Genomic DNA, 21983 nt, shown 5'->3' with positions numbered 1-21983 from the left:
CGGGGCCTCTGCGGACACGTGACCGCGCGCCGTCGGGGACCAAGGGGCTCACGTGGCCCTTCCTGCGCGGGCGCCGGGCGTTCTGCAGCTCGGTGCTGCCGAGCGCGAAGCCCCGACGTCCTGGGCCTCGAGTTCAGTGTCACCGCCACAGACACTCACAAAACTCGGTTCTGTTCGTTGTTATTTTGACTCTTGGGTTTTGGGGTTTGGGGGGTGGGGGGCACACCGGCGGTGCTCAGGGATCTTCCTGGCAGTGCAGGGGGACCGTATGAGATGCGGAGGGCCAAACTAGGATGGGCCCCATGCAAGGCAGACACCTGCCAGCTGTGCTATCGCTCCGGCCATTTGTGTGGGGGCGTGGAGGGGGCTGTTTAATTGGCTTTGGGGCCACACCTGGCAGTGCTCCAGGATTGCGCCTAGAGGTGTTCAGGGACCAGGCAAGGCAGGGTTCAAATCGGGGCCTGTCACATGTAAAGGTGCTCTGCCCATTGAGCTGTCTGTCCCCACCCATGCTGGTTGATGCGGCGGCTGTGAGCAGAGGCCCCCCGGGAGCCCTGTGTGGTTCAGTGTTTGCAGGGAATGCACAGACCTCCCACCAGACTGTCGTTCCCACTGACAGTTTAAACAGCCATTCCGATAGCTGTATGAAGAATGACATAGCCGGAAGGCCAGTACCATGTTAAAGTTATATGAAAACTGAGAACGTAGCCCTATACTAAGTTCCTCTCTTGCCGGAGAATTTCTTTCTCTTCCACTTTTCTATTAAAAAAAAAAAAAGGATGAGATTGATGTTACTACTGTCTACTTCAAGCCAGTGTATGCAGAACATTGTTCCAATAGATGCTAAAAATACAGGCCAGAGTGATAGTACAGCGGGTAGGTCAGTGATAGTACAGCGGGCAGGTCACTGGAGCAGACAGGAGATAGGGGTGACCACTATGGTTGCAGGTTTCTTTTTTTTCCCCCTTGCTTTTGGGCCACACCTGGTAGTGTTCAGGGACTACTTCCAGTGCAGTATTCGGGGTCCTCAGGTGGTCTACCTTTGATCCACACTCTTGACCTTTACTGTAATGGGGTGGCTGGCACCCCTTGGGCCCCACACCTTGAGTCACACCTTTGTCCCCAAGACTCTCAGCACCCTGCCAGTGAACAAACACGTGCTGATCTGTGTACGCACCAGGAGCCTGTTTCATGGGGTGTGGGGTGCCTCACTTCACCTCCTGAGCCCAGAGCTCATACCTGACCCAAGTCTTACACTGAGACCATAAGAAAGAGCGCCTATACCCTTGGTGTTGAACTTCGTGCCTGAACGCCCACCCCGTAAAGCCCCTCAGCATCCTCTCCCGCCTCAGTCCTCTGTCCCCATCCAGTGACCAAGCTCTAGCCCGGCTCCTCAGGACAGGTTTATCTTTTTTCCACACCTGGCAGTGCTCAGGACTGACTTCTGACTCTGCACTCAGGAATTGCTTGTGGGGGAGCTCGGGGACCGTATAACCCCGGCTCTGCCACACGCAAGGCAGGTGCCTGATGGCAGATGGGCTGATGTCTTTGGTGACTGGGCCTTTGCTGCAGGCTGGAACCAGGAGCTTATCAGAGTCGTATGTATACGACCACTGGGCCACCAGGTCTGCTTGGGTTGGTTTTTTGAGGGGTCAGGGGGGCACACCCGGCTGTATTCCAGGCTTAGTCCTGGCTCTGGTTTCAGGAATTACTCCTGGCAGGCCTTGGGGAATTATATGGGATGCCGGGGATCGAACCCGAGTCAGCCACGTGCAAGGCAAACACCCTCCTTGCTGGACTGTGGTTCAGGCTCCACTGGCTGCTGCTCTGAAGGCATTTCCCCTCCCACCCCGCCCTCTCAGATCCCAGCCCTGGGGCTTCTCTCCCCCAGCCCCTCCCACCTAGCCAGCTGTCCTGTCCCTCTGTCCTGTCCCTCTGTCCCGCTGGCTTGAGAGCCACAAACCATCTGGGAGGCAGCGCTGATACCCCGGAGCCTCCCTTCGGGGCCAGCTACACGCATGTCCTGCCCTGCCCTCGGCTGACCCCATCTAGATCCTGGGCATCGAACAGGGTCCCCCAAGCACCACCAGGAGGAAGCCCTGAGCATAGAGTCGGGCCTCAGATGGCAGAGACCGGGATGAACTGAGCTGCGGCTGGCTGGGGTGTCCGGCCCCGCCCTGCCCTCAAGCGGGGCCCGCTGGCCATTTCAGTGTCCTAGCAACCAGAAGCTCAGCGGAGCTCCTAGACAGAGGCCATTCTCCTGTGACCACAGCCACCTGCGGACTCCCTGGCCACTTTGAGGAGTCATCCATGCCAGTCCCGGGTGCCCCCAAGCCCACCCCTCACCTGCCACAGACCTAGAGCCTGCTGGCAGAATGAGCTTCTCGCTGACCTTCAGCGAGCTGGTCAACGTGGCCATCCCACAGTGTGGCGTGGTCAACTTCAAGGCCCTGCACCTGCTGCTCCAGGCCATCCTGGACCACGTCCACCTGGCCGAGCTGGAGAAGGTGCTGTCGGGGGATGAGGACTTCCTGCAGACCTCGCCCACCAGCTTCATGCCCCGGGAGGCCGACGGCCCGCCCGCCACCACCACGCCCATGAAGAGGCTCAGCAACGTCTTCGACCACGTGGTGAGCCGCATCGACAAGGTGGAGAGCCAGCTGGCCACGCTGCAGGCCCTGCCGTCCACCGCGCAGCTGCTGGAGGGCAGCACCGGCACCCAGCGGCCCATCGAGGACTTGTACCACCTCATCAAGCTCCGCAAGATTGTGGAGGGCAACGAGGAGGCCATGGCCAAGGTAAGCGCCTGCTGCCCCTGCCTGCCCGCACCCTTTCTCAAGTGTTCAGAGTCGAGGAAAGCAGTTGGCAAGGGCCCATTTGTACGGGGTCTTTCGAGAGACAAGCCGCTGGCGGGTGCCAGGATCTCAGGGGTCGCGGAGAGCGGGGAGGCCATGCTCCCGCTTGCCGCTGAGCAGCTCCAGGATCCCGTGTTCCTCCTCCTCCTCCTCCTTCCCCCTTCCCCTCTCCTCCCTTCTCCCTCTTGGGGACCCCATGTGGTGCTGCGGCTAGAGGCCAAGTGCCACGTGCCAGGTGAGCGCCCACCCTTGACTATCACTCTGGCCCAGGATCCGATTTTCTTTTTTGGTTTTGTTCTGTTTCATTTTGTTTGGGGGCCACACCAGGCTGTGCGCATGGCTTAGTTCTGGGCTCTGCACGTAGGGATCACTCCTGGCAGGCCTGGGAGACCCCCTGGGGCGCCGAGAAGGGAACCCACTGCACTATCTCTCTGGCCCTGGAATCGTTTTATTTTATTCACACCCCTTTCATGGCTGAGGGCTGTCCCAGCCCAGCCCCCGTGGGCCAGCTGCCCCCAAGGGTTGGTGCCACCGCATACTCCATCCCGCAACAGACCCACTCCTTCTTCCCGTCCCGGATCAGCCCGCCACAGCTCTGAGCACAGCTGGCTGGGCTGTACGGGGTTGTCGCGGAGCGTGGCTGTCAGCCGCGGTCTGCCTGAGCCGCACCAACGTCACGCCCTCCCTCCCCTCCCCGCAGTCCATACAGACCCTGCAGGATTTACTCAGCAACACCTACGAGCTCAAGGTGGCCGTTGAGACCCTCAGGAAGGATGTGGACGGGCTGCAGGCGGTATGCGGAAAGGTAGGCCTCCCAGTGTCTGGCCTCACTCTGCTGGGCGGGAATGCTGCAGGTTCGGCGGGATCCAGGTGCATCCTGGCATCCCCGCCTCCCCTCCCCACCCCTCCTGGTGCTCTCTTGGGCTCCACCTTCATTCTCAGGCAGGTTCTCCCCTGGGCGTGGCGAGTGCAGGTGGACAGCCCACTGAGAGCAGGACGGGAAACAGTGTTTCCTCTCGTAGGAAGCTCCTTGTGCGCTGGAGGGCAGAGTCTGCTGGGGCGCAGTTGTGCTGCCGGCTCTGGCTGCACAGATGAGCCCCCGGCCCCAGGTGACACCGTCTGTTTCAGGTCCTGCTCTACTCTCAGCTCAGCACAGCCTTTCTGGCCTGGCCACCAACAGATTTGCCGTCGGGGTGGCTCCCGTCAAAGCGGAAGGGTAGGGGCCGGAGCAAAGCCGGTGGGGAGGGTGTTTGCCTTGCACATGGCTGACCCAGTGCAATCCACGTACCCCGTATGGTGCCCCAAGCACTGCCAGGAGCAATTCCTGAGCTCAGAACCAGGAGTAAGCCCTGAACATCACCAGCTATGGTGCAACACACACACACACACACACACACACACACACACACACACACACACACACAGAAGAGGTAGTGTTGGAAATGCAGAAAATGCTTGGGAGAACCTGGACTTGACTGAGCTTGAGATACAAGCCCTTCTCCTCCTGTCTCTCTTCTTGGATAATCTTGGTGTTTTTTTTGTCCATTAAAGCCTCTGAGAAGTCCTGCAGTCCAGAAACCCATGGAATGTATCTTGTTGTTTTGGGTTGGGTTTTTTTTTTTTTTTGAGTGGGGACAAACTCAGTGATGCTCAGGGATCACTCCTGGCTCTGTACTCAGGAATTACTTCTGAAGGGGCCCAGGTGACATATGGGGTGCCAGAGATTGAACCCAGGTCAGTCACGCGCAAGGCAAGCTCCCCTCCCCACTGTACTATTGCTCGGGTCCTGCCGTTTGTAACTGGCCTTCCTCAAAAGAAGCGCTCCTCAGCTCTCCCGCTCTGTGGAGCCTCCCGACCTGCTGCTTCCTGTCCGCCCTGTCCGGGAGCAGAGTCCCTGGGCCCCCCTGGGCTGGCCCGGTCTGCTGCCAGAGCCCCAGGCCCACGGGACGGGCTCTTCTGACAGGCCCAGCCAGGGAATCTGGACACGTTGCTTAGTAACGTCAGCGCGCAGAACCAGAAGGTGAACGTCCTGCACCGGGAAATGGTGAGGCCTCTGCCCATCGTCCCTCCCACCCCCAGCCCGCCAGGATCCCTGGGAGTGAGGAGGGGCGGTACAGGGGGGCCCCCGCGGCTGTACTCGCCCCTCCCCAGGCCCCTGTCCCCCACCAGGTGACTCTCCGGGCTAAGGTCCAGTCGATCCCCACGTCCAAGGACACGGTGCTCTGGACCAGCCTGCACGAGGCCATGTTCCCGCAGGTGACCTGGAGAGGTGGGGTGGCAGGACGGGAGACCGGTCCAGGCCCCCTTTCCTCAGGGGGCTTTTCTGCAGAAAGCGCAGACCCTGGACAACAGCGACCTGCGGAACGATGGCCTGAGGAATGTCGCCGGGGAGCTGCCCGGTGCCCAGCCCGGCCCAGCCGCCGTGTCCACAGACGCTCCGGAGACGACCCCGGCCCGCCCGCCCACCCAGAGGCCCCCGGACTCTCACACTCCGTGCCTGTCTGACGCTGTGCAACCGCTGTCGGGAGATGGCTCTCCACGCAGTGCTCAGCCTGGGCCCCAGGATGCCCCTGCCACCAGGCAGCCCGGGCCAAAGCCCAGCCCAAAACCTGGGCCCACACCAGCACCTGGTTCTGCTGGCGGCCCTGATTCTGCCATTGGGCCTGGTCCACCCGTCCGGCCCAGTTCTGCCACAGGGCCCGATTCTGCTGTTGGGTCTAGTTCTGTTGTCAGGCCCGGTTCTGCTGTCGGACCTGGTTCTATCGTTGGGCCCGGTTCTGCTGTCGGACCTGGTTCTGCTGTTGGACCTGGTTCTGCTGTCGGACCTGGTTCTGTTGTCGAACCTGGTTCTGCTGTCGGACCTGGTTCTGCTGTCGGACCTGGTTCTGTTGTCGAACCTGGTTCTGCTGTCGGACCTGGTTCTGACGTTGGGCCTGGTTCTGCTGTCGGACCTGGTTCTGCCGTTGGGCCTGGTTCTGCTGTCGGACCTGGTTCTGCTGTCGGGCCTGGTTCTGCTGTCAGGCCTACTTCTGCTGTTGGGCCTGGTTCTGTCATTGGGCCTGGCTCTGCTGTCGGACCTGGTTCTGCCGTTGGGCCTGGTTCTGTCGTTGGGCCTGGTTCTGCTGTCGGACCTGGTTCTCCTGTTGGGCCTGGTTCTGCTGTCGGGCCTGGTTCTGCTGTTGGACCTGGTTCTCCTGTTGGGCCTGGTTCTGCTGTCGGGCCTGGTTCTGCTGTTGGGCCTGGTTCTGTCATTGAACCTGGTTCTGCTGTTCGGCCTGGTTCTGCTGTCGGACCTAGTTCTGTTGTTGGGCCTGGTTCTGCTGTCGGACCTGGTTCTGTTGTTGGGCCTGGTTATGTTGTCGGACCTGGTTCTGCTGTTCGGCCTGGTTCTGCTGTTGAACCTGGTTCTGTCGTTGGGCCTGGTTCTGCTATTGGACCTGGTTCTGTTGTTGGGCCTGGTTCTGCTGTCAGACCTGGTTCTGCTGTTGGGCCTGGTTCTGCTGTTGGACCTGGTTCTGCTGTTGGGCCTGGTTCTGCTGTCGGACCTGGTTCTGCTGTTGGGCCTGGTTCTGCTGTCGGACCTGGTTCTGCTGTTGGGCCTGGTTCTGCTGTCGGACCTGGTTCTGTCGTTGGGCCTGGTTCTGCTGTCGGACCTGGTTCTGTTGTTGGGCCTGGTTCTGCTGTTCGGCCTGGTTCTGCTTTGAGGCCTGGTTCTGCTGTTCGGCCTGGTTCTGTCATTGGGCCTGGTTCTGCTGTTCGGCCTGGTTCTGTCATTGGGCTTGGTTCTGCTGTTCGGCCTGGTTCTGCTCTGAGGCCTTGTTCTGCCGTCAAGCCTGGTTCTGTTGTTGGGCCTGGTTCTGTTGTGAGGCCTGGTTCTGCTGCTGGGCCTGGTTGTGCCATCAGACCTGGTTCTGTTGTCAGGCCTGGTTCTGTTGTTGGGTCTGGTTCTGTCATCAGGCCTGGTTCTGCCATTAGGCCTGGTTCTGTTGGTTCTATTGTGGGTTCTGGTTCTGCGGTCAGGCCTGGTTCTTTTGTCAAACCCAGTTCCGTCATCGGACCTGGTCCAGCCGTTGGGCCTGGTCCTGCCTTTGGGCCTGGTTCTGCCTTCGAGCCTGGTTCTTCCATTGGACCTGGTGCTGCCATTGGACCTGGTTCTGTTGAAGGACCTAGTTCTGTTGAAGGACCTGGTTCTGTTGTCAGGCCTGGTTCTGCTGTTGGGCCTGGTTCTGTCCTTGAGCCTGGTTCTGCCCTTGGGCCTGGTTCTGCAGTCGGGCCTGGTTCTGCAGTCGGGCCTGGTTCTGCTGTCAGTCCTGGTTTTGCTGTCAGTCCTGGACCTGCTGTTGGGCCTGGGCCTGGTTTTGGGCCTTGGCCTGCCCCAGGATTTGGACCTGGCTTTGGGCCTTGGCCTGCCCCAGGATTTGAACCTGGCTTTGGGCCTTGGTTTGTCCCTGGATCTGGGCCTGGATTTGGACCTGCCCCTGCCCCTGGCCCACAGCTCCCAGCACCGGGAAACTGCCTTCTGCACAGAGACGCCCCCGGCGTTAGCCCTTCCCAGGCTCCAGACTCCCGCTTCTTCGCCCCGCCCTGGGGCTCCAGGGCCCCCCCACTGGCCAGGGAGCACAGCTCAGTGTGGCCACGGCCAGTGTGGCCACAGACGCTGGACCCCTACCTGTACAGCATCTTGGAAGACCAGGAGGAGGTGCCCTCAGAGGGCACAGCAGGACGGGGGCCCCGGGCCCCGGCCGCCATGGAGGCAGCCCCTAAGTCTCCCGCCAGCCTCAAGAAGCTGAAGACCGACGCCAACATCGCGGCTGCCGCCGCCGTCGCCTACGCCGCTGCCGCCAGCTCAGCCGCCCGCGCCGCCCAGGCAGCTGCCCAGGCCGTGCAGAATGTGCCCACCACTCACCTGGCCGCCTCCGCCACCGCGGCGACCACCTCGGGGCCCCTTGGGGCGCTCACAGGCTCCCCAGGTGTGGGGGCCGCTCAGGGGGCCACCTACGACCTCAGAGAGGACCCAGAGCTGAAGCAAGAGCCGAGGGACGCAGAGATGTCCAGTCTCTTGGGCCCCCTGCTGCCTACCGGGGTCCCTTCCAACCTGGTCATGTCTCAGACACTGAAGGCCGCCAGGCAGGCCTCGACCCCCGAGGAGAAGAAGTCGGCTGTCCGGCTGTCCATGAGCCACCTGGCCCTGATGCCCATGCAGCACGAGAGCCTCAGGGACGAGTTTGCCAAGCTGGCGTCCACGCTGCAGCAGCGCGTGAGCTACCTCGGTGGGTCGCCCCGCAGCCTGCGCCCCCCGGCAGGTCCCCCCCACTCCTCCCTGTGGCCTGAACCCCCATGTCCTCGCCCGCTCCTTTGTGGGCTCTGGAGCTGCCTGAAGGGGCCGGAGACACGCGTGGCCTGGGGCATCAGGTTTGCCTCGCATCTGGCCGATCCCGGTTCCAGGTTGCATCTCCAGCACTGCAAATGGCCCCCCAGAAGCTCCGTGTAGCCCCCCGAGCACAGAGCCAGGAATGATCCCTGAGCTCTGCCGTGTGGCCCAAATCTCCTCATCCCCCCAAAACATGGTGGGGGCAGGCTCCCAATTTAGCGTCTTTCTGTGGGACGGGCCCCCCAGCCCCCTGCCGAGGGCGGGACCCTCCACCAGACTCCCCTGCCCCTGACCCTCCATTGCTCGCAGCGAACATGGGCGGCATGGCCGAGCTCAGCATGACCCTGGACGTGCTGCAGGAGAAGATCAGCAATCTCTCGAAGTCCAGGATGAAGGCCAGTGGCCCTGGAGAGTGAGGGAGGAGGGTGTCGGGCCCCGGCCCGGGACCGCGGGAGCCCCTGCCCCGACAGCGTGGCCCTGTCACAGAGGAAGCCCGGGGGTGAGGGCAGATGCGGCGGCTGTGGGCCTCTCCCGATCTCTGCTGGCTGTGAGGCCGGTGGAAGCAGCGCCCAAGCCGGCGACGTCCGTTCCCCCCTTAGGAGGAAGAACTCGAGAGGATCTGGGGCCACCAGATGGAGACCATGAAGGGCCGCTACATCGTGCTGGACAAGGCAGTCAGCAAGATCCAGATGCGCCTGGAAGACTTGAAGGTTCGCCTGTTGGGGGGATCTGGGCTGGGCGGGAGAGAAGGGGCCCACCACCGGGCCTCCCCCCACCAGAGGCTCCCGGGTGCACTAGAGAGGGCCAGGGAGCCAAGGGGGCGGGGAGTCCACTTATGCAAGTGGACACTCTGCATAAAGTTCGCTTTGTTGAGAATGGACAAATCTCTCCACCCACCCATGCCCCTCACGTGTAACCAGAGGGACCGACATACACAAGGTCCATGTTGGCATAGGCGCACCCACCCACCAACCTCTGAGCATGTGAATGAATGAGTGAAGTAGTAAATGAGTGAATTAGTGATTGAGCGCATAAATGAATGAGCGAATGAGTGAACGAGCAAATGAATAATTAGATGAGTGGGTAACTAAGTGTATGAGTGGATAATTGAGAGCAGGAGACAGTGAATGAGGGCTGGAGTGATGGCACAGCAGGGAGGGTGTTTGCCTTGCACAAGGCCGACCCGGGTTCGATTCCCAGCATCCCATATGGTCCCCTGAGCACCGCCAGGAGTGATTCCTGAGTGCAGAGCCAGGAGTAACCCCTGTGCATTGCCAGGTGTGACCCAAAAAACCAAAACGAAACAAAAAAAGAGTGAATGAATGAATGGGTCAATGAGTGCCTGAAAGAGGAAGTGAATGAATGAATAAGTGAAAGAGACGATTTTTTGCACTGGCTGTCAGGGGTTCTAAGTTTCTCCTGAGCCATCTTGGCTGGGGGCTGTCCCGCGGGGCCTTCCCGGGGCCCAGCGCTGCACAGGAGTGGGCCTGCACTCTGCCAGCCTCTCCCACTGGGCAGCTGCCCGCAGGGCACTCCCTGTCTGACCCAACTTGCTGGGCTGTGTCCATACTTTGGCCCAGAATAGCCCAGTCTTTGGCAAGGGGACCCACTGGGTCACTCCCAGCAGGAGGAGAGGACGAGGGCACACAGTCCCACGCAGGCCCCGGAGACGGTTTCCACGGTGAGGGGCAAGGGGGCACATCTCCCCTCCCTGGGGAGTCACCCTGAGTGACCAGCTCGGACACACATAGGGCCCCCTGTTGGTGAACAGTACCGGGGCTTGGGCTGTGCTGACCACAGCCTCAACTGTCCACTTGGCGGCACCCTCGCTTAGAAACTGCTCGGCCTCGACCAGCTCCAGGCTGGGGGCTGCGTCCCTCTGGGGTGACGAGGGAGGAAGGTGGACAAGGTGCTAGAGGCAGGTGATAAGTGCTGGGAGGGCGCCGCAAAGGGAGGGTGAGAAGGGAGCGGCCCCCGCACGTGGGCACCTGGGCACCGTGTGGTGCCATCGAGACGCTCAGCAGACAGAGGAGGCCCTGCTGGTGGCAGGCTGGGAGCCGGAGGGGGTCGCGGGAGTCCCGGGGGGCCCTCCACCGTCCCCCGCCCTTCGCCCACCTGGGAGCCCAGGCCTGCTCCGGTGGCCCCCCTGCTGTCCACCTGCCCCTGGTCCCTCTCAGGCAGGCGGCCCTGGGCTGTCCCCGGGCCCCGGGGTGGGCGCCCGCATACCGCTGCTTCGGCTCTAGGCCATCTGGACTCACATCAAACATCTGGAAACGGAAAAGGCAGACAAAAGCCTGGTGGAGAAGGAGCTGAAGGAGGTGGGTGAGCGCAGCCTCGGGGCCCAGCCCCCCAGCCTGAAGGGTGGGTGGACTCTGCTCCCCGTGCAGAGGGGGTCTCAACCAACAACTGAAAGCAAACGGCCCCAAGAGCGTGCCGCCAGCCGCAGTCCCGCCTCCCCCCCCCCAGAAAGCCGACCGGGGCACTCTGGCCACCAAGGCCAGCCGAGCCGACCTGAAGACGCTGTCGTCGGAGGTGAACGAGCTGGTGCAGAGCCTGCTCCTCCGGGTCATGGCCCACGAGGACAGCTGGAAGAAGAGCGTGGAGCAGCTGAGCGGGGAGCTGGGCACCAAGGTGAGCCCCCCGGGCACTGCCCCTCAGCCCCCTCCCTGGTCACTGTCTTTTAAAATTTTTTTGTTGAATCACTGTGAGATAATTACAGAGCTTTCATGTTTGAGTTTCAGTCATACAATGATGGAACGCCTGTCCCTCCACCAGGGCACATTCCCCACCACCGATGTCCCCAGTACGCAGCCCCCATCCCGGCCCTCCCCCTGCCTCCATGGCAGACAGTGTCCCCCACGCTCTCTCTCTACTTTGGGGCTTTATGGTTTACCACATAGATACTGAGAGGCCGTCACGTTTGGTCCTTTATCTGCTTTCAGCACACATCTCCCATCCCGAGCGACCCCTCCAGCCATGGCTGACGTAGTGACCCCTTCTCCATCCCAGCTGCCTTCTCCCCCCGCTCAGGAGACAGGCTGCCAACTATGGGGCAATATTCCTGGCCCCGGTGTCTACTGTCCTGGGGTGTCCATCTCATGTCATTTTATATTCCACATGGTCATTATCTTGACTGAGCCCCCCTCCGCGGTCATCAGCTACCAGGCATACCCGCTCTGGTGACTGTCTCTGCCGATCCCGCCCCCCACCCCTCACCTCCACATTGCCAGCGGCCCCCAAAGGGAGCAGCCTAAGGCCGCCAACATTCACCGTTTCCGAGGGGCACAGATCCGGGGATGGGCCAGAGATACTACAGGGGGGAGGGTGCGTCCCTTGTAGGTGGCCGAGCCTGGGTTTGGTTCCCAGCCCCCCAGAGGGCCCCTGGGGCTCACTAGCAGCAAGCCCGAAGCAGTCCAGGTACAGTACAAAAGCAAAACCAGAATTCCTCCCTTCCATGCTTGCTGTAATGGCCCACGTGCGCGTGAGAAGCCGCCCTGCGCAGTGGCCTCCCGGCGAGCCCCTGCATGTCCCTGCTCGCTGCGGGCACTGTCACCGGGGTCAGCGCCATCGGTCTCTGCAGCCTCACGGGTCCCGCCATCTGGCTGCTCACTCGCACCTTGGTTCTGTTGGGTGGAAATGGAGTGTCGAGACCAAGTCCAGACCCCGGGAAGGAACTTACCAGAAACTCAAAACTTGCAGTGGGTGTGGGGGGGAAGATGAGGCATACTAGAGGCAACAGGTCTTGCACACTTTGGCGGCGGTTAATTCTGTACCTCAAAAACAAAAAATAGGGGGCTGGAGAGATAGCACAGCGGGTAGGGCGTTTGCCTTGCACGCAGCCGCCTGGATTCAATTCCTGGCACCAAGCACCACCAGGAGTAAGTCCTGAGTGCAGAGCCAGGAGTAACCCCTGAGCATTGCCAGGCATGACCCAAAAAAGCCCAAAAAAAAAAAAGTTACGTTGGCTTGCACACAGCCTGATTTGGAAGGCAGCTGTGCTAACCACTACACCACCAACGCCACACAGCCTGACTTGGGTTCAATCCTCAATAGCACATACTGCCATGAGTGAACCCTGAGCACAGAGCCAGGAGTAAGCCCTGAGCACCGCTGGGTGTGGCTCCCCCCCAAAATAGCATAAAAGTTAACTCTATTATAATCATATTAACTGTGCTACAGCACTTTAAAATAGGGCTGGAGGGGCTGGAGCGATAGCACAGCGGGGAGGGCATTTGCCTTGCACGTGGCCGACCTGGGTTTGATTCCAAGCATCCCATATGGTCCCCTGAGCACCGCCAGGGGTAATTCCTGAGCATTGCTGGGTGTGACCCAAAAAAGCAAAAAGAAATAACTAAATAAAATAAAATAGGGCTGGAGGGGTTGTAAAGTGGGTTTGACCTGAGTTCGATCCCTAGCATCCCATATAGTCCCCTGAGCATCACCAGGAGTAACCCCTGAGTATTGCCTGGCATGATCCCCAAAATCAAAAATATTAAAACAAAATAAAATAAGGTGGAGAGAGAGCAGAGATTAAGGGGCTTGCTTGTGTGCAATGACCCCCCCATCCACCTCTAGCACCCGGCCAGGGGGCACTCCTGAGCAACTGGCTAGGAATAACCCCTAAGCACCTCCAGGTGTGGCTCAAAACTAAAAAATTAAAACAGTGGGTTCAGGGGCTGGAGCTATAGCACAGTGGGTAGGGCGTTTGCCTTGCATGCGGCCGACCCGGGTTCCATTCCCAGCATCCCATATGGCCCCCTGAGCACCACCAGGAGTGATTCCTGAGTGCAGAGCCAGGAGTAACCCCTGTGCATCGCCGGGTGTGACCAAAAAAAACAACAAACAAACAAACAAACAAAAAAAAACAGTGGGTTCAGAGTTCTCGTACAGCGGGCAGAGCACTTACCCTGCATGCGGCCAGCCCAAGTTTGGTCCCCGCATCCCATATGGTCCTCTGAGCCCCCCAGGAGTCACCCCTGAGCATCGCCAGACATGGCCCCAAACAAAACAGAAACATCTCCAAACCCAGGCCACACCAGTCCTGCTTTCCCCGGAGAGCAGCCCGTGGATTTCTCCAAGCCTTTGCCACGGGCGGGTCTGGGCCGGGCTCAGAGGGCCGGGCGCGTCATGGGAGTGGGGCTGGGGGCAGGGCCCTCCAGCAGGGGTGCCCAGCCGCGCTGTGTGCGCCCACACCCATGGGCCGGTTCCCTTTCCCGCTGCTGTTTTGTCTGAGCCTCTGAGGGGCCTGTCACCCCAGGCTGGGGGAGCAGAGCGGGCAGGTGACCTGGCCACCTCCCCCCTTCCCGGGCAGCTGGTTCGCAGCGACCTGACCGAGCTGAAGGCCGACCTGAGCAAGATCCGGCAGACCCTCAGGAAGGTGATGGCCGAAGGCTTGCACTTTGACCCCGACAACGCGGCCGGCTTCAGGAGGTGGGTCCCCCCGCCCCCCACCCTCCCGGCCTGGGCCCTGGGGAGTGGGTCCCCCGCCCCCCACCCTCCCGGCCTGTGCGCTGGGAGGGGACCAGGCCCCACAGAGACACGAGCTCAGAGCACCTGCGCTCACGGAGCTGGGCACGGCTGACCCTGGGAACCTGGGCACACCTGGTGGGCGCCACACCCTGGCCTGCCCAGATGGCGCCCCGGGCAAGCCCACTTCCCCCACCCCCAACACACGCCTGGAGCAGCTCCCCAGAAAGCACCGCTTTGAAGAGTGGGTTGTGTTTGGGCCCGGGAAGTAGGTAACATCCTCACGCACTTCTGCCCCCGGGGCGTCAGCGGCTGTGGGGGGTGGGGTTAGGCCTGGCCTGGGGGCACAGGCAGAAGTCCAGCCCCACCCCCAGCCCCCTGATAGTACCGCATGAGGCCGACATGGGTTCAACACCCAGAACCCTACATAGCCCCCCAGGCACTGCCGAGTGTAAGTCCTGAGTGCAGGCCGGAACATTGCCCGCTGCGGCCCCAGAACAGAAGAGTAAATCAGAAGGAAGTACAGCCCCCAGCACTGGGTCCGGACAGCTCCCACTGCGCGTCCCGCTGACATCTCCTGTCTTCCAGGAAACTCTTTGAGCAAGTGCAGTGCCTCTCCTGTGACCGGTCTTTGGACATGATGACCAGCCCGTGAGTGACCAGCCCACCAGGGCACCCTGCCTCCCGCCCTCTGGCTGTCCCGGGACCCTCATGTAACAGCACACCTGTGTGTCTTGGTCCCCTGGCCGGGTGGGCCAGTCTCCCACCAGCCTGCCTGGCTGCTGTTTGGACTCTAGCAATGCGGACTGAGCCCAGGTCTGTGCACGGGGTGAGACCTTACCACTAGGCTCGCTTCCAGCCTCACAGTATTTTTTTTCTTTTTTTGCTTTTTGGGTCACACCCGGGGGTGCATAGGGGTCACTCCTGCCTCTGCACTCAGGAATTACCCCTGGCTGAGCTCAGGGGACCATGTGGGATGCTGGGAATAGAACCCGGGTGGGCCGCGTGCAAGGCAAACGCCCTACCCGCTGAGCTATCACTCCAGCCCCCCTCACAGTATTTTAATTAACTGATTAATGTTAGTGACACAAGAGAGTTTTGTCTTTTGCTTTTTCTGTGGGGAGGGGACCACATCTGGCAATGCTCAGGGCTGACTCCTGGCTCTGAGCTCAGGAATCAGTCCTGGAGGGGCTCAGGGGACGGTATGGGATGCCCGGGAACAAACCTGGGTCGGCCACGTGCAAAGTCAGCACCAACCCGCTGGACTGTCTACTCGGGCCTCTGGAACGAGCTAGTACTTACGGAAACTAAGATGACAGGGAAGAGAAAGAGAGGAAGTATGTGTTCAGGGCACACGGACTTCAGAGTGGAGAAGGCAAGGAGACATAAGGACAAGCAAGCGAGGTGCGTGTCTGAGAGAGAGCGCAGGCTTGAAGGGCGAGCGCAGGTACTGTGGAAGCTCCTGACGTTCTGCTGGTTTAGCTCGGGCCTCGCCTGGCAGTGCTCAGGGCTCACTCCTGACTGCGCCCAGGGATCGTTGCTGGCAGAGCTTGGGGCCATACGGGTCCCGGGCAAGCGCCATAACTGCCCTGTCCCGCCAGCCCATACCTCCCATTTTACCTGTTGGTTGAGGAGAATCCACTTCCCAACGAGCCCAGGAAAGTTCTGGAACCACTCCCGACAGTGAGAGCACGCCCGTGACCCCAGGCTCCGCAGGGCAGCTGTGCCTGCTTGTCTGACGGATGTCTGTAGCCCTGTCTGCCTGTCCATCCTTGTCTGCCTGTCTCTAGCCCTGTCTGATAAATATCTTTATTATATATTTATCAAAAATGTATGATAAATTAAAACCAAATGGAGATATGAAGTAGATATCAAAATACATAAACATAACAAATCCTTCACCTGTAAAAGGAAGCCCGAGATGCTGCCTTGCATGAGGCTGACCACGGTTTGATTCACGGCGCCACCTCCGGTCCCCTGTGCAGTGCCAGGAGTGGTCCCTGGGTACCACTGCCTGTGGTCCAAAGGCCAACACCAGAGACAGATGGGACCAGTGTGACAGTAGTGGGGAGGGCACTTTCTTGTCCCCAGCATCCCTCGAGAGTCTGCCAGGAGTGGTCAAAGGGACACACTAAGCACAGAGGCAGGAGCAAGCCCTGGCCACGGCCTGCCTTCACGTGGGCGGCTGGGAACAGCTTCTCCTTCCCGGGGGTGCAGTATTGGCAGGGCCCGTTACACAGTGACCCCCATCCCTGCAGGGTCCCTGCGGCCTTCCCGCTGACCCCGTCCCCCAGAAGGAACCCCTGCCCTCCCCCAGGGCAAGCCCCTCCAATCCTTGCTTCTGGCCTGCGGGGGCTGGAGAGGCCCCGAGAGCCCAGGACGGTGGGCCAGCAAAGCGAGCTTGCTGGAGGGACGAACTGGAGGGCCTTCCTGGAGGAGCTGGGGGCGCCACACCTAGCACCTGTCCCCCAACAGGCATCTCCTCACTGTCCGCAAAGCCCAGCTGCTGTCCACGCTGCGACCGGTCAGCGCCAACAGCTCCGAGTTTCTGCAGCGGCAGCAAATGAGGTGAGGGCGGCCCACCAGGGGGCGCTGCGTGGGAGCCGCAGCCGGGGAGGGGAGGAGGCCAGAGAAACGGGCCGGGCGACACCTCCAGGATTGTGGGGGGTAACCCGAGCCCCTCCCAGGAGACATGCCAGGGCCCCCAAGCCAGTGTTGGAGCCCTCCCTCCCCTCAACACTCAGAGAGCTCCACCCACAACATCCCCGGGACACAGCTCCTGAGCTGCACCCAGAAGACACCCTTGGGAGCCGGAGAGATACACAGCGGGGACGGCGTTTGCCTTGCACGTGGCCGACTGGGATTCAATCCCCGGCACCCCATAGGGTCCCCCGAGCACCGCCAGGAGTAATACCTGAGCGCAGAGCCAGGAGTCACCCCTGAGCATCGCTGGGTGTGACCCCAAAAGCCAAAACAAAACCAAAACCCAAACAGAAGACACCCCTCAACTTCTTGACACCCGCACGGTAGGGTGTATGGCTGAGCAGAAGCCGCAGCCCCCCACTGGAGACTCAAGGCTGAGTGCTGGCGTGGGCCTTGGGCGCGGCAGGGACTGGGGGGCCTGTAGGGGTCGCTTCTGTCCCTGCACCCCCAGGCCGTGCTAAGGCTCCTGGGGTGACTGGCTCCGGCCTGCCCCAGGGAACAGCTGCAGGACGTGGGTGCCTGTGACGATGCCACCCTGAGCGCCCCCCAGCACTGGACTAACAGCCCCGAAAGTCAGACTGGGCCCCTGCTGTCCATCTACCCTTACGGGGACCCCAGCGTCGTGGACTATGACACGGTAAGAGCAGCTTTGGCAGGGGACAGGGCCAAGGGGCCAGTTCTGGCAACCCTCTGAGCCGGATCCTCTGACAGGCCGAGGTGGACATCCTGGGAGTGGACGGTGTCCTGTACAAAGGCCGCATGGCCAGTCAGGAGCTGCCCCCCATGGCTGACGGGGAGAAAGACCCGGCAGGTGAGGGGTGCAGACCTTGGGGAGCCCCGTGGTGGCCGGCCTGGCTCTGCTGGGCAGCCGAGAGGACATGGTGAGAGGGCGCGTTGGCACCACCATCTGGGCGACCCTCCCTCTGCACGGGGCTGGGCAGCCCGGACTAGCAGACTGGGTGATGAGCGGAAGGACAGCGAGGGCTGAGTGCAAGGGGACAGCGGGGACACAGGGAGTGGCCTAGGCAGCAGGAGGGCTGGGTTGCTGGCCAAGGGAGGCCTGAGGGGGGATGGGGGACCAAAGATCAGCCGCGGGGAGGAACTAGCCTCTGAGTTGGGGGTGACCCATTGCCGCTTAGGGTCGGCCCAAGCTCGAGGGGGGTCTTCATCCTACCTGTAGTGTCCCTCCTCCCACTTATTTTTTTTCTTTTTGAGTCACACCTGGTGATGCACAGGGGTTACTCCTGGCTCTGCACTCAGGAATTACTCCTGGCGGTGCTCAGGGGACGCTATGGGGTGCTGGGAATCGAACCCGGGTCGACCGTGTGCAAGGCAAACGCCCTACCCGCTGTGCTATCGCTCCAGCCCCCCCCCCCCCCCCCCGCCTCCCACTTTGCTTAGTCAGGGGATTGTGCAAAACCCCTTTCTTCATTGCTGTGGCGGCCAGGCCACCACTCCCTGCATGTTCAGGAGGCCTGGGGAGGGGGCCGTGAGGGCGGGGCCGGGTGGGCGGGGCCTGCCGCCTGGGACCTGTGGGCGGGGCCGTGCAACAGGGAGGGACCTGTGGGCGGGGCCGTGTGGGTAGGGATATGCAGACTGCGGGGAGGACGCTTTGGGAGGATCGTGCAGACAGGAAAGACATTGTGGGCTGACCGTCATCCAGGGGCTGTGGGCGGGGCCTATAGTCGGACTGTGGGCGGGGCCGGCAGTCAGGGGGCTTAGGGCGGGCGGTCAGGAAGGGGCTGTGGGCGGGGCCGGGGGATGGGGCCGTCAGTATGGGCTGTGGGCGGGGCCAGCAGGCAGGGGGCTGTGGGCGGGGCCTGAAGACGAGCTGTGGGCGGGGCCAGCAGGCAGGGGCTGTGGGCGGGGCCTCCAGGAGGGAGCTGTGGGCGGGGCCAGCAGGCAGGGGCTGTGGGCGGGGCCTCCAGGAGGGAGCTGTGGGCGGGGCCAGCAGGCAGGGGCTGTGGGCGGGGCCTCCAGGAGGGAGCTGTGGGCGGGGCCGCCCAGGTAGGAGCGGTCCTTCCAGGAAGGGACCTTAACAGGGCTTCAATTTCCTGTCCTACCTGTATGCCTCCCTCACCCAGGACCCTCGGGGAATCCAGCCCTGTTGGGCAGGTGGGCAGCTGAGGGAGGGGCTTTCCTCCCACCCTGCCGCGGTGTGTGCGGGCCGGGCGCTGTCAGGCCGCACCTCACGCTCCCGTCTTTACTCCAAGGACATCCTCATCCCAGACGCACTCAGTATCTAGACTGGACAGCCGTGAGCCCAAGGCAAGGCCGGCCCGCCCAGGCACAGTGCCCGAGTCCCTCCGCAGCCCCTGTACGTGGGGTCCCGAGGTGCCTGCACTGGAGCTGCAGATGGGCAGAGGCCCACCCGGCCCTGGGCGCAGTGCCGCGGCAGGGGGGTCCCAGGGACGGGCAGGGAGACGAAGCCAGTTTTCCCTCCCTGGGGAGGGAAGTGAGCCGTGAGCTCCCGGAGAGGCAAATGGAGGCGTGGGGCGGGGTTTCCGGAGCCTGAGCCGCCGGCGCTCTCAGCCGGGACCCTCGGGCCCTGCGGGCGCAGACAGCCCCTCCACACCTCCCCCTGCCACCCTGCGCTCTGCCGCCCTGGCTTCTGGTCTGGGTGGCACGTCCCAGGAATTCTTGGCCCAGCAGGGAGGAAAGGGGGCAGGGGTCGCCCGGCGAGCTGGCGGCGTCTGCTCCGTTGCTAGGAAATGCCAGGGACGGGCGAATCCCCAGGAGAAAGCAGATTTGCGGAGGAGGAGCTGTGGGGTTTTGTTTTGGGGCGCTAATATGTTCTAGAACGGGAGTGAGGGAGTGACGTCCATTTATGCGTAAATGCCTCTGAGCAGTTCCTTGTCAAGGGTCATTTTATTTGCTCGGGTCTGTGCAGCCCCCCATCACTGTGGCCACTCTGGGGGACTCCTGAAAATCCCCCGCGCCTGAAATGAAGGGGGCCCAGGCTGTTCCCCAGGGAGCCTCTCTGCTCCCCCAGGTATTGCAGGCTTGGGGCGGGGACAACTCATGGGGAAGGGGTGGGGGCCGGGTGTGGAGGGGTTGGGGGGCTGACGGGTGGGGCGGGGGCCTGGGGAAGAGCCCCGCTTTGCTCTCTCCCCGTCGACACTGCTCAGCTGTGAAGATCCCGCACCCCCCAGCTCGAGGCCTGGATGACCGTGGGCGCCAGGGCCCCTTTGGTGTCCTGTACCCCAGTGAGTACCTGGGCTCCCCGCAGGGTCCCTGCCACCTCACCCATCTCCCACCTGCTCTGCCAGTGCCTCAGAAGCCCCTTGCCTGGTCCCCGCCTGGCCCAGTTCCAGCGTGGCTCCATCGGAACCCGGTTGGGCCGGGGGCACCAAGCTCGCAGACCTACCCGCTCCCGGTGCTGTGCCCATCCTGGGGGCACTCTGCAGAGGCCCCACCACGCCCTGTCCTGCCACGTGCCCGTCAGGAGGCTCTCCACATGCTGGGGAGTGAGGTGGCCTAAGGGGATGAGAGCCGGACCCCACACAAGCAGCCCTGCGTCCTTGGGAACTCCCTGGGGAACCCAGGAAGCACGGGGGCCGTGGGCAGGCGCGCCCCATGTCGGGGGAAGCATTTCCCGTCCCAGGGCCTCTCACGGGTGTTCTCAAGACACTTCATGCGCCAGCCCTGCCCCCCCAGCCTAACGCCCACACCCCCGACCCCCAACTGCTGACCCCAGCCTGGCCCCCATCTCTGCCGATGCTGCTGCTGCCGCTGCCGTCGCCCCTGCAGGGCCCCCAGCCAGCCCCAGGGCTCGCCAGCACCCCAGGAATCTGGCCCCCGAACCTCCAGCCACCATTCAGGCTGCCGGGCTGGGCACACGGTGAGCCGCACACCCCCCTGCCGCCCAACTTCGGGGGACCCCTGCTCACCTGCTCTCGCCAGAGCCTCTGCCACCCGAGGCAGCTCAGGGCTCTGTGGAGACAGGCTCCCCACTTGCCGGCTGCATCTCCCCCAATGCCCCCCCCTCATCACTGCCTCTGCTCCTCCCTGCCCTGCACCCCAGCCCAGCTACCTTTGTGCTCAGCTAGTAATTTCCGGGACCGAAGGGGTCATTTTCTTTTCTTTTTTGCTTTTTGGGTCACACCTGGCGATGCACAGGGGTTACTCCTGGCTCTGCACTCAGGAATTACTCCTGGCCGTGCTCAGGGGACCATATGGGATGCTGGGATTTGAACCCGGGTCGGCCGCGTGCAAGGCAAACGCCCTACCCGCTGTGCTATCTCTCCAGCCCCGAAGGGGTCATTTTCAACTAGGGTTTATTACTTTTTGGGGGGTTTGGGGACCAGCCTGGCCATGCTCTGGGCGCCCGCCCGTGAAGCAAAGCCCTCAGCAGCTCCCTGGCCCTTTCGCTCATTGATACACGCTCTCTGGAGCAATCCCGAGGGTAGCTTGGACAAGCCCCCAGGACCCCACTGCGTTTTCCTGGCGGGGGGGGGGGGGGGGACTAGAACAGGGGAGAGCAGGGGCCTCGGGGCTGCTGAGCACAGTGCTCTTACTCCTGTCACCTCCATGCCTCAGTGCTCATTTGCACAAAATTTCCTTCCATGGTTCTGGGGCTTTGGTGGGGAAGAGTAGGGGGAACTGGGCAGCTGTGGAGTGCCCTGTCCCCATGTCCCCCTCCTCGCCCTTCTCCAGGATGCTGCCCCAGTAATGCCCGGCTCTTCTGACCCCTGGCCACGACACTCTGGGGGCACGGACGGGCTCAGCTCCAACAGGAGGATCTGTCAATGTCTCCTCAGAATAAAATCACGTGTGGCCTTCCCTGACCCTCTCCAAGCCATTACCCCGCGGGGCGCTGTGCTCAGCTGGCCTCTTCCCAGGCTGGGCACACGGGAGGGGAGGGCAGACTCCTGTGCCAGGCTGTTGTTCCACGACAGCCTGACATGGGTGTCTGTGAGCCCCTTGGGGCGGTCCCCACAGCACAGGCTGCAGGCTGTCATGGCAGTTGCTTCCTGGGAATTGGGGACAGCAGAAGCCATACTTTCTGGGCCCTCCTGGGTCTTAGGATGTTCCCCAGCCCTGAGAGGCACAATATGGGGTCTGGCAGCAAAGGGGTGGGGCATGGGTGCCACGTCACATCAGCCTGCTGTAGCCCGAGGCTGTGGGCCCTGGAACCTGTCACCTGGGCCCCCACCCAGTTTTCACAGGGGCTGAGCCTGGGGATCTGCTCTGGGGCAGGGTCCCGGGGTCATTCCCAAAGGGAAGAGCTACTTCTGCCCGAAGTGGGTTCCGGTGCACCTGCGGCCCGCCTCTGGAAAGCCCACTGAACACTGGTGTCTGCTGAGCACTTTCCCAGGAGCCCTCTTCCCCCAGACAGCCTCTGTGGCGCGGATTCTGGAGGCTTCGTCCCACATTCCGGCCAAGCAGGTCCCTCTGACTGGAGCCCACCAGACTTCAGGACACATCCCTGGGACACGGGTAAAGCTTGAGGCCTGGGGTCAGTCCAGGGACAAGCAGCCGGCCCAGGAGCACGTCCTAGCAGAGCTGCGCGGGGCCCTCAGGATGGCCGTGCAGACAGGCCACGCCTCCCGGGGGCGCTCGGCTCGCAGCAGCTACTGGACCCTGGC

At 62.2% G+C, this 21983-nt stretch overlaps 1 protein-coding gene across 1 annotated transcript; it reads left to right on the top strand.

The window, feature by feature from the left end:
* The first annotated feature begins 2375 nt into the window (after positions 1–2375).
* Positions 2376–21067, top strand: C4H16orf96 (chromosome 4 C16orf96 homolog). Its single transcript, XM_055136812.1, has 20 exons — positions 2376–2798; positions 3556–3660; positions 4819–4899; positions 5007–5111; positions 5185–5254; positions 5577–6542; positions 6900–7395; positions 7452–8125; positions 8536–8621; positions 8826–8936; positions 10470–10544; positions 10693–10857; positions 13538–13656; positions 14281–14343; positions 16168–16260; positions 16891–17032; positions 17107–17206; positions 19548–19601; positions 20146–20236; positions 21052–21067. Exons 1-20 carry the CDS (start codon positions 2376–2378, stop codon positions 21065–21067), a joined length of 4035 nt encoding a protein of 1344 aa, XP_054992787.1.
* Positions 21068–21983: the final 916 nt, after the last annotated feature.

The sequence above is a fragment of the Sorex araneus genome, chromosome 4 (assembly GCF_027595985.1).
Source record: "Sorex araneus isolate mSorAra2 chromosome 4, mSorAra2.pri, whole genome shotgun sequence".
NCBI classification, from domain to species: Eukaryota; Metazoa; Chordata; class Mammalia; order Eulipotyphla; family Soricidae; genus Sorex; species Sorex araneus.
This window is presented reverse-complemented; position numbering and strand designations above follow the sequence as displayed.

What these genes read in the sequence shown, in the direction of transcription:
- C4H16orf96 (XM_055136812.1), top strand. Translation starts at nt 2,376, where the DNA reads ATGAGCTTCTCGCTGACCTTCAGCGAGCTGGTCAACGTGGCCATCCCA. An exon ending in ACGTCCTGCACCGGGAAATG is followed by an intron (nt 4,900 to 5,006) that starts GTGAGGCCTCTG and finishes GCCCCTCCCCAG; the next exon opens with GCCCCTGTCCCCCACCAGGT. An exon ending in CTGCAGCGGCAGCAAATGAG is followed by an intron (nt 16,261 to 16,890) that starts GTGAGGGCGGCC and finishes GGCCTGCCCCAG; the next exon opens with GGAACAGCTGCAGGACGTGG.